At 47.6% G+C, this 12,052-nt stretch overlaps 1 protein-coding gene across 6 annotated transcripts in view; it reads right to left on the bottom strand.

Moving 5' to 3' along the window:
- Positions 1–3,145: 3,145 nt before the first annotated feature.
- The window catches only part of LOC135239071 (bone morphogenetic protein 1-like), a 69,972-nt gene continuing 61,065 nt past the window's right edge, over positions 3,146–12,052 (bottom strand). For 4 of the 6 annotated variants that reach the window (XM_064307464.1, XM_064307466.1, XM_064307468.1 and 1 more), the window contains 9 exons: positions 11,144–11,339; positions 10,803–10,928; positions 10,318–10,481; positions 8,970–9,150; positions 6,975–7,100; positions 6,106–6,233; positions 5,680–5,893; positions 4,234–4,484; positions 3,146–3,513 (listed from right to left, as the gene is read on the bottom strand). In XM_064307464.1, coding sequence (XP_064163534.1) covers positions 3,379–3,513; positions 4,234–4,484; positions 5,680–5,893; positions 6,106–6,233; positions 6,975–7,100; positions 8,970–9,150; positions 10,318–10,481; positions 10,803–10,928; positions 11,144–11,339 — 1,521 coding nt within the window. In that variant the 3' untranslated portion in view covers positions 3,146–3,378. The remainder of the gene's footprint in view (positions 3,514–4,233; positions 4,485–5,679; positions 5,894–6,105; positions 6,234–6,974; positions 7,101–8,969; positions 9,151–10,317; positions 10,482–10,802; positions 10,929–11,143; positions 11,340–12,052) is intronic. The other 2 variants (XM_064307465.1, XM_064307467.1) reach the window with 1 other exon arrangement.

Genomic DNA, 12,052 nt, shown 5'->3' with positions numbered 1-12,052 from the left:
TTTCAGAGCTGCAGTGGTCCCCAGAGGTGTGATGTGCAAGCCCACTCTGAGTGGACATGCCCTGGCATCAACCAACCACTGCTCCACTGCCTTGTGGGTTAGTTTGGGAAGACAAAGGCTAGGGGAGCACACCCTGAGAGAAAAGCAAGTGTTAGTGGTGCACTTTTAAGGCGAGCCTCGATAGACTGGGGTTCCGGCAGCCTCCTGCAGCTGTGGGGGGTCTCTGGTCATCCTGAGTCTTCCTCATCCATCCGGCACTTAAAGTCTGACGGCGATGGGGAGTCTGGTAACGGGAGCAGGAATGAATGCTCTGGGAGCTCCTAGCCCGACACCTGCACGTCAGTGGCACAGGCTAAAGGTCGTCAGCAGCTGGGATGAGAGGCAGCTGCTCCCGGCAGACACCTGCGCGACTGAGCAGCCCTATTTAGAACCACACTGCTCACCCCATACGGGGAGGGGTCTAGAAAAGGTGGCCCAAACATTGCCCACTCACATTTTCCTGGATAGGATACCGCGCCTAATGGGACATTCCACATAGCGGTCGAAATAAGCACAGTAAAACTATCCCCCTAAGATCTGCAACATGGAACGTACGAACACTACTAGACACTGCCCATGGAACAGAGAGGCCCCAGTGTAGGACGGCATTAGTGGCTGCTGATCTCAAACGATACAACATTGACACCGCAGCTCTAAGTGAGACCAGGCTGCTCGCTGAAGGGTCACTCAATGAAGTTGGAGAGGGTTATACTTTCTTTTGGAAAGGTTATCCCCCTGAAGCACAGCACCTAGACGGGGTGGGCTTTTAACAAGTCTCACAGAAACTCCTATCGGCATAAGTGAGAGACTTTATGTCCCTACGCATCCCCTTGGCAAAGAAACAACATGCTACACTAATAAGTGTATATGCCCCAACACTGCCATCAGACAACAGTGCCAAAGATGCTTTTTACCAATCACTCAATGCAACTCTGGCCAGCATTCCCAGGAGCGACAAGATCATCCTGCTGGGTGATCTTAACACCAGAGTCGGACAAAACACACAGTCCTGGGGAGGAGTGATTGGCAAGCATGGTGTTGGGTATGCGAATGCCAATGGTATAAGGCTTCTAAGCCTCTGTGCTGAACATGACCTGGTTATCACAAACACCCTTTTTCAGCAGAAAAATCATTACAAAACATCCTGGATGCACCCAAGGTATAAACACTGGCATCTATTAGACTACATAATTGTAAGACGAAAGCACACCCAAGAAGCCTTACACACATGTGCAATGAGATTAGCTGAGTGCTGGAAGGACCATCGCATAATTGTTGCTAAACTGAAAATCCAAGTACGTCCTTCCATCCGATGCCAGAGGTCCACCAAGAAGAGCCTGCACTGTGCTAGGCTAAAGTCTGTGCTAGACTTATTGGGTTCGAGATTACAGCTGAAGAAAAATGAAACCTCCTTGAGCAAAGACCTGTATGACACAGCTGCCCAAACCATCGGTTACAGCAACAGGAAACATCAGGATTGGTTTGACGAGAACTCAGAGACAATACAGACCCGGCTGCACAATATGCACAAAGCCCACAACGCTGCACTTAATAATCCACACTCAAAAGTCAATGGAAGGCAAAGCATAGGGCAGTACAGGCCACAATGCGCACTCTACAGAACAAATGAAAGCCTGTGAAATCCAAGGGTATGCGAACAAAAAAGACATGCACAACTTTTATGATGCAGTCAAGACCATCTATGGCCCAAGAAGTTGCTCCCTTGCACCTCTTCAATTTGCAGATGGAACAACTCTTCTCAAGGACCAGTACCAAATCACACAAAGATGGGCTGAACACTTTGAAACCCTTCTCAACCAGCCAAATAAAGCTGACTGCAGAGTGTTGGAAGAACTGCCCAATCATCCTGCTGTGTCTGACCTTGATCTCCCACCAACCTTCTCTGATGTCTTATATGTCACCAAGTCCTTGAAAAACAATAAGACACCCAGGCCAGATGGCATTCCAGCTGAAATAATCAAACAGGGAGGCTATCTGTGCACCAGATCACTCCACCTGTGCATTCAAGAAATCTGGGAGCATGAGACCATCCCCCAATGCAAATATTGTGACAATCTATAAGAACAAAGGAGAAAAATCTGTTTGTGGTAACAACAGAGGCATCTCACTGCTCTCCATTGCAGGGAAGGTTCTGGCCAAAGTAATGCTACACAGGCTCATTTGCAACATCTCAGAAGACCTGCTGCCAGAATCCCAGTGTGGCTTTCGTAAGGATCGCAGCACTGTGGATATGATTTTCACCATCCGGCAGCTACAATAAAAATGCAGAGAGCATCACCAATATCTCTTTGTGGCCTTTATTGACTTGTCAAAGGCCTTTGACACAGTCAATAGAGAACTGCTCTGGGATGTCCTACTCAAGTATGGTTGTCCAGCAAAATTCATCAACATCTTGCGCCAGTTTCATGAAGGGGTGATGGCTCGTGTAACTGCTGGAGGCCAGGAATCCCAGCCCTTCTGAGTCTGCACAGGAAGACATGCATGCCTGACAGAACTAAACCCACCAACACCAAATCCAACATTTGTGTGTCTTGAATGTGGTAGAGAGTGAAAGTCACGAATCAGACTTTACAGTCACAAAAGGACACACTGCTAAATGCAGAAGAAGTCATCATCGAACTTGATGGACTACCTTAAGCAAGTAAGTAAGCAAGTGTACGAGCGCACAAGTGTCTCTGTGTGTGTGTGTGTGTGTGTGTGTGTGTGGAGAGGGGAGGGGTCCATGCTGGTTTCTTGCAGTGAAGTATGAAGTATGCCTTAAAGGATAACTTTGGTTTATTCTGACCTGGAACCATTTTTCCAAACTAATTCCACCATCTTGAGCGGTACTGATAATAATTCTGTCACATCTTTCTTTGTGGTGCTTTGGTGACCCTTGAGAATTGCTTCACTCTGCTTTGCAATGCAGTCTAATGGGGATAAAACAAAGTTATCCTTTAAATAGGGATCAGATATCGACTTACCCTTAGATCTTATAAAACCACTGTGCTTCGCTTTTACTTTTTGTATATTTATTTATTTATTTTTTACAAAAATTCCTTTTTTTAAAGAAATATCCATCAGTACACACCCCCCCCCACCACCCCACCCCTCCAAAACATAACCCTTCATTATAAAACTAAAAGAATCTACTGCTGAATGGCTTTTCTCCTCACTGTCATAGGGGGCAAAGTTGGGCCTCCTAAGATCACTGCTGACCCTGTCATGGTTCCCCCTAGTCCAAGAGCAGTGCTGAGGTTGGGCTGGTGTCTCACTTTGGGCCCCCTACCCCGCTGAACCCCCCGCCGGCATGCATGGCCCAGAAAGGCCCCGGCAGCGTCACTTGCTGGTGTGCAGGGTGTCCTGGAACTTGGTGCTGGTGTAGCGCAGATGAAAGCCCTTCTTGTTGATGGTGTCGTCTGAGTGGAACTTGATGAGGATGGAGTCACCGGCGGAGTAGATCTCTTCAGGGGGCTAGGGGGGTAGGAAAGAAAAGAGGGCTATCACATGGAGGCCATTTTAAATACATTAGCGTAGGGTACATAGGAGTTATACATGTGACTGCAATAGAATAGCTTATGATAAATCAGTGCAAATGAACATGGTGCATCCCATTATTACTCTCTAATTAGCAGGCTATTCTTTATAGCTTTATTTCACACATTGTCATCATTCTGTTTTCTAATAGTTTCAATGGACTTTACACCCATTGAAACTACTTAGACTCAAAACAACTAAGTGCCAATGGGTTTTTCCTGGTTAAAATGGTTAGGTTACATTTGTAATTTTATTTCCTTTATCTTTAATTATTTTTTTTGCCTAATTTTTAACAATGACAAATGTAAGTCACATATATACGTATACAGAAAAGTATGGTTTTAATGTTAGCAGTTATTCAATATTTAGTACCCCCAAATGGAAAAAATGTACTGTGACTATTCTGATGTTAAATTAATACGCAAACCCCACATGGACAGGGTGTTCAGTCTGGCAAACCCCACACTGACAGAGTGTTCAGTCTGGGCAAATCCTACACTGACAGAGTGTTCAGTCTGGGCAAACCCCACACTGACAGAGTGTTCAGGCTGAGCAAACCCCACACTGACAGAGTGTTCAGGCTGGGCAAACCCCACACTGACAGAGTGTTCAGGTTCTCGTTGGCTCCAGGCAGATGTGTGGTGGTTCTGTAATTACCCCTGATCCACAGTACCGCCCAAGCCTGGGGGCTTTGGTATCCGGCCCATCGAAGAGCTCCATGTAGTCGTAGCCGCAGTCAGCCTCTTCCTCAATCTCAAAGGTCTGGAAGATGAGCTCCACGCCGTAGCCTTTCTCTGCCGTGATCACCCACTGGCAGTCTGAGGCTCCGGGGTAGTTGTTGTCCCCAAATTGAGCATGGGAGTACAGGTCCTTCGCTTTGACCTCTGCTTTCAGGCCTCCGCCGCATTCTGAGTACATACACACATGCATGCGCGCACACACACACACACACACACACGCACACACAGATGCATGCACGCACATGCAGAAACACATACACACACATACACGCACCACACACATACAAACACATACACACATTCGCATGAACACACACACACACACACACACACACACACATACACACGCACACACACGTACGCACGAACACACACACACATACACACGCACACACACACATATGCACGAACACATGCACAAACACACACACACACACACATACACACACACACATACGCACAAACACACACGCGCATGCACACATACACACACATGCACACACACACACAGGCACGCACGAACACACACACACATACACACGCACACACACACATATGCACGAACACATGCACAAACACACACACACACACACACATACACACACACACATACGCACAAACACACACGCGCATGCACACATACACACACATGCACACACACACAGGCACGCACACGCACACACACACACACACACACACACATACACATATTTGAAAGACATTGGTTTTTTACTCAAATGAAGCACACAAGATGACACTCACAGCAGAACTAAAGCCAGCTCAGCTTTAAAATGGCCCTTCTAGTGAAATAAAGTGGATTGAAGTGGACCATACTGAACTGAACTGGACAGAAATTAACCACATTGAACTGAAATGAGCTGAACTCAACTGGACAGAAATGAACCCCCCGGACCAGAACTGACGGAACTGAACTGAACTCAGCTGAACCACACTGAACTGGCTGAACTGAACTGAACAGAACTGTATTGACCACATTGAACTGAACTGACTGAACTGTATTGACTGCATTGAACTGAACTGAACTGTATGGACCACACTGAACTGAACTGATCTGAACTGTATTGACCACACTGAATTGAACTAAACAGTATTGACCACATTGAACTGAACTGAACTGTATTGACCACATTGAACTGAACTGTATTGACCACATTGAACTGAACTGAACTGAACTGAACTGTATGGACCACACTGAACTGAACTAAACAGTATTGACCACATTGAACTGAACTGTATGGACCACGCTGAACCCGCCTGAACTAAACAGTATTGACCACTCTAAACTGAACTGAACTGACCTAGCTTGCGTCTTATCTTGGTGTGAGAGGCGGAGCTCTCCTACCAGCAGAAAATGAGGCCTCGAACCCATTCATCTGCAACGAGTTGTCGGAGAAGAAGCGCAGGAACATCTTGTTGCCGCTGGAGATGAGGGGCGTGGGCTTCTTGGTGCCACAGAAGCGGCCCAGGCTCGGAGCCTTTCCGTCGCGCCCGTCGTAGACCTCGATGTGGTCGTACGCGCACTCCAAGTGGGGCTCCATGTCAATCTGGCTGAATGCCTGGAACAGGCCAGACAGGGGATGGGCAGGGGAGCAGGATTGAGATGAGGAAATACGTATCCACAATCCACAGATCCACATCACCATAAAGAGCAAATCTTAGATCATTACAGCATTTTTACTTTCTCTTATTCTCAGCGACTTACACACTGTACATTTTTACATACAATCCATATAGCGTTCAGCCGAGGTTGGGCGGGGCAGGCTCATACCAGTTTGATGCGGTGCCCAGGGGTAGTGGACAGGGCCCAGGAACAGGCCTTCTTGCTGGGGTATTTATCAGGCCAGTTGGGACTGGTGATGGTTCCACTCACACTGTTCACCACGTGTTCACAGCTCGCTGGGAACACATAGTCAGCCAAAACAATCAAAAATCAGCCAATAGTCAGCACAGTCAACAGCCAACACAGTCAGCACAGCCAACTCAGCCGACACAGTCAGAATACAGCCAACACAATCAGCACAGTTAAGGGGCGGTGGTAAATGGAGTGGGGCAGTAGTAAAGAGGGCGGGGCAGTGGTGAAGAGGGGTGGGGTGGCGGGAAAGGAGAAGGGTAGTGGTGAAGGGGCGGGGGGGGGCGGGTGGAAATGGGAGGATGGGCAGTGGTAAAGAGGGCGGGGCTGGTAAAGGGGTGGGGTGAGAAGGGGGTATGGTGAAGGGGGGCGTGGTAAAGAGGTGGGCATGCGTGGTGAAGGGTGGGTGGTGGTAAAGGAGGGGGCAGTGGTGAAATGGTGTGTGGGCGGTGGTAAAGGGGTGGGCAGGTGGCAAGAGGTGGGGCGGTGGTGAAATGGGTGGGGCGGTGGTAAAGGGGTGGGGCAGTGGTGAAATGGGTGGGGCGGTGGTAAAGGGGTGGGCATGGTAATGGTGGGCGTGGTAAAGGGTGGGGCAGTGGTGAAAGGGTGGGGCTGGTAATGGTGGGGCGGTGGTAAAGGGGTGGGGCAGTGGTGAAGAGGGTGGGGCAGTAAAGTTGTAAAGAAGGTTGGGCGGTGGTGAAATGGGTGGGGCGGTGGTGAAGAAGGAGGGGCGGGGCAGTGCTGAAGACAGAGGAGCGGTGGTAAAGGGGGCGGGGCAGTGCCGGTACCTTCTTTGCAGTAGTGCTTGTTGTCGTGCAGCACAAAGCCAGTTCGGCACTGGCAGCTGTAGCTGCCGAAGGTGTTGATACAGTCCTGCTGGCAGCCCCCATTTTGCTTAGAGCACTCATCCTTATCTGGAGAGAAGAACTTGGCACTGAGCTCTCATGTTCTCCCACACAGAAACTACTGGCTTTCTGCTTTATACTATAAAAAACACTAATCTGCCCCCTCCTCCACCCCCACTAACACCCTGTATCAATACCTCCTCTATCCCACCTCCCCACCCCCACTAACACCCTGTATCAATATCTCCTCTATCTCACCTCCTCCACCCTCACTAACACCCTGTATCAATACCTCCTCTATCCCACCTCCCCCACCCCCACTAACACCCTGTATCAATACCTCCTCTACCCCACCTCCCCCACCTCCACTAACACCCTGTATCAATACCTGCTCTATCCCACCTCCCCCACCCCCACTAACACCCTGTATCAATACCTCCTCTATCCCACCTCCCCCACCCCCACTAACACCCTGTATCAATACCTCCTCTATCCCACCTCCCCCACCCCCACTAACACCCTGTATCAATACCTCCTCTATCTCACCTCCTCCACCCTCACTAACACCCTGTATCAATACCTCCTCTATCCCACCTCCCCCACCCTCAGTAACACCCTGCCTCATTACCTCCTCTATCCCACCTCCCCCACCCTCACTAACACCCTGCCCTCTGCTTCTATCCCACCTCCTCCACCCCCACTAACACCCTGCCCTCTCCCTCTATCCCACCTTCCCCACCCTCACTAACACCCTGCCCTCTGCTTCTATCCCACCTCCCCCACCCCCACTAACACCCTGCCTCATACCCTCCTCTATCCCACCTCGTCCACTCCCACTAACACCCTGCTCTCTTGTTACGTTCCACGTCACTGTGTATTTTTTTCCCTCTGTAATGTTGCAGGAGGGCCATTCATCATTCCATTTACTGTCCCGGCTGTCAATCATTGTTATTCTGGTCCCGCCTCCACCAATCACATCCCTCCTCTGGAAGATAAAAGCTGTGTGGCTGCTGCTGCTCGTCGTCTCTTTATCGTTGATCTCTGTTCGTTTTCGCTGTGTGTTTGTGCATCCGCGTTTTGAGATTTAGAGACCTGTGTGTGTAATCGTTCCCCTGCTTGTGTGTCTGTGTGGTTGTCTGTGTGTGGTCCAGGCCCTGGGGCCGGTTAAGACAGGGGCCTCTATACACCGGTGCTACACGTAGGAGGAAACCTGTATAGACACTTTAGAAAAGGTGTGGTTGTCAACCGTGTATTTTGTTTGTAAGAGTAGTTAGATAGGCAGTCTTTCGTTGTGCTTAGTTAGTTAGTCAGATTATCTTTTGTTCTAGCTCTGTTTGGTTTTGTTTATTTCATTTCTTTGGCAACATCCATGTCCCTTGGCCTTGTGACCTAGTTGTGGCTTGGTTTTGTGTAAAAACTTGTAAAAATGTAAATAGCACTTCACTTGCACTCTTTTATAATATAACACCTTTAATAGCACCGGCAACCTTGTCTGTCTTGACTGTTTCCACCTTATGTGTTCAACACCTTTCCACCCAGTCATTTTATTTCACAAAATGTTACATACTCCCTCCTACCCCTAGACGCCTGAGAGTCATAACACCTCTGCCTCTATCCCACCTCCTCCACCCTCACTAACACCCTACCCTCTGCCTCAATACCTCCTCTATCTCACTTCCCACACCCTCACTAACACCCTGCATCAATACCTCTTCTATACCACCTCCCCCACCCCCGCTAACACCCTACATCAATACCTTCTCTATCCCACCTCCCCCACCCCCACTAACACCCTGTATCAATACCTTCTCTATCTCACCTCCTCCACCCTCACTAACACCCTGCATCAATACCTCCTCTATCTCACCTCCTCCACCCTCACTAACACCCTGCCCTCTGCCTCAATACCTCCTCTATCCCAGCATGCTCTATGCTCACCAGAAAAGAACTGGGCCTTGAACCCTTTCTTGGAGACTGTGTTGTCGGACTTGAACTCGATGCGCATGCTGTTGTACTGCGATGTGATTGGCTCCGGTTTCTCCGCCCCACAGTACTTTCCATGGAGCCTGGAATCGGTGGAAAGGCCACTCCGCACCTCCAGGTAGTCGTATTTACACACCTGAGTGGGGGAGGCGAAAGTAAGAGGCTGTGAGATGTCTAGTTACTGCTAGCTAATCTGCTAGCTACACTAGTCCTCTCTTGCCATTACCTCCCACAATGCAACAGCAACAGATATTGGTATTAGCTATATGCAAACGCTGACAGGGAAATTTCCCCTGATGTAACTGTAAGGCTGCCATGCATTATGCTGACAGAAGATCATGTGACTCTTGTGGTGCTGACTGCTGTTTATTTGAGGTGCTACTGCCTGACTGTTTCCTCTGGTCTGTGAAGGATATAATATTTGCAGGAAGCTGAAGGTGTTTATCTTGTCTTGTCAACTCGTACGGATCACTGCCTTCAATGTAATGTAGTTGGCTTACCAGCACAAAGCAATAAAAGTCCAGTTGTCAGGTTCTACACACTGTAAACTCAAACTCCCTTTGAGTTTAAAGGCTTTCATTTTAAGGTGTAATTAATACAGAAGTGTTGCGCTTTCTCTTAATTAAGTGCTAAAGGTAATACTGCTTACCCTTTTATATTCACACATATTTTTTACTGTTGAGAACCATTCCTCTATACAATCAGTTATTTGTCATCATGGCTGATTGATAAAAGAGGATATTAAAACCGGGAGCAGATGTTACACCGCTGACAACATAAAAGGGTAAAGTTCCACATTTAGTCTTAAAACTAATGAAACGTTGGGCTACTTCTTCAGGAGTTGCCCATGATTGGCTACATTACAGTGAAAAAGCATCTGTCTTCTTTCTCTGTCTCTGCTCCTCCTGGCGATTATAGGCCAGGCGTTTCATACTTTTGAAGCAGGACAGCCATGTTCCTCTCAATATACTCTGCAGGTTGTGCTGGCAGAGGACAGTGCTGACCCCAAAGTCTAGCAGTCCCAGGGACGCATGTTTAATTAGATTGCCTTCCTGTAGTGAAACGTGTGTGTGACCATGTATTTGATGTCCTGTTGTCCACATGTTTGTGTGGCAGCTGCCTCTCCATGTGCATCTAAGCAAACATTGGACTTTTTTCGCCTAATGAAAAAGGTTTAAAAAATAAAAGAAATAAACAGTATACAACAGCAACAACAACAATAGTAATCATTTTTTAAAACTTAAACATAAATGTCCTCTTGCTGCCTGTACTGCCTTCGCCACGCCCATCCCCCCATGCTCACGTCGTTGCCCTCAGTCTCAAAGATGTCGAACTGCAGGGTGATAAGGTACTGGGTGGGGGCCACCAGCTGCCAGACGCAGTTCTTGTTGGGGGGGTATTCACGGGGCCAGCCAGGGCTGGTGAAGGAGCCGTTCAGCTTGGAGATGAAACCACCGCAGGCAGCTGCTGGGGTGAGAGGCAGGAGGGAAACTGGTGATGGGGTAAGCCAGCAATCAGTACCTAACCCTGTTTCAACCAACACCAAAATATTATTCGACCAACACCTAACCCTGTTTCAACCAACACATAACCACGCTTCAAACAACACCAAAATATTATTCAACCAACACCTAACCCTGCTTCAAACAACACCAAACTATACCAAGATTTTTATCAGTGTCAATCAAAAACTCCTTAGCAACCATATACTGGTAGTAGGAATGGTATTCATATCAAGAGAAGTCACGGAGAGAGGGCGGGGACGGCTCAGCGTCAGGCTGCACTCACCCTCACAGCTGCGCTTGTCGGATGACAGCTCGAACCCAGGCTCGCAGGCACACCGGTAACTGCCCAGAGTGTTGACACAGCGCTGCTCACAACCGCCATTGTCTGGCTTGGAGCACTCATCCACCTCTGTTATTACCAGGAGGTGGCATGCCGATCACATGACCATACAAGAACAAACAGATATATAACCATAATAAAGTTAAAAAATAAAAAAACAGCACTGCATCAAAATCACTATGACCATCATCTTCATAACCACCATCACTATCAACAATAAACATCATCATGACCATCATCATTTTCAAAAATTCTCCTCCAGTACATGGCCAATGACCTCTGACCTTTTAAGAAGTTGACAGCAAAGCCAGCCTTGTTAACAGACCCATCAGATGCAAACTTCATCCACAGCTGGTTGGAGCTGGTCATGATATCGTCTGGCTTGTCGTAACCACAGAATCTGCCAAGCAAGGGGCTTGTTTCTGAGTTACCGTCACGCACCTCCAGGTAGTCATAGGAACAGCTGTCATGCCTCTCGATCTGTGTATGTGTGTGTTGGTGGGGGTGGGGGGGTGGATAAAACATAAAAACTAATATTATTCAGTGTGTCATCACACTTCACACCTTCTGATGGTGGAGAACAAAGGTGGACACCCAGGACTCTACAAAAAGACCCTGCGCCATCAAAATCTGATTTTTAAATGAATTAATGATTATTATTATTATTATTATTATTATTATTATTATTATTATTATTATTATTATTATCATCTGGCACCCAATGTGGAACTGTACATATCCTATTCCCGCCCTAGTAAGGTGTCCAGTTATCTAAAACGGTAGTCATGTTCTGCTGATTTAGGAGAGTGTCGACATCCATAGTTCTCTTCCCAAACTCACGTAGTGTGGAGTAGGGATATGACGGTATACCGGTATACCATAAAATTCAAATATGAAATAGTACCATCATAAACGTAACGTAATACCATGATAGTAAATCACGTGACAAAAGATATTTTCATGCGGGGAATTTTTTTTCCCAACCATTACCCTAATAAAATATCTAAATAACCCATATTAAATAATATACTGGACCTGAATTGAGATAATGAAAATCCTAGATCTGTATTTAGAGGCAAAATCATTTAAAAAAAAACAGGTCGCGTCTTTCCAACCAATCATTATGCTTGATGCATGACATGCGTGCCCCCACGGGAGCGAGCAGGCACAGCTGCCGTTCTCCCGCTCGTTCT

Source organism: Anguilla rostrata, chromosome 14, assembly GCF_018555375.3.
Source record: "Anguilla rostrata isolate EN2019 chromosome 14, ASM1855537v3, whole genome shotgun sequence".
NCBI lineage: Eukaryota > Metazoa > Chordata > Actinopteri > Anguilliformes > Anguillidae > Anguilla > Anguilla rostrata.
Note: the sequence above shows the minus strand (reverse complement) of the source record. Positions and strands in the feature narration are given on the sequence as shown.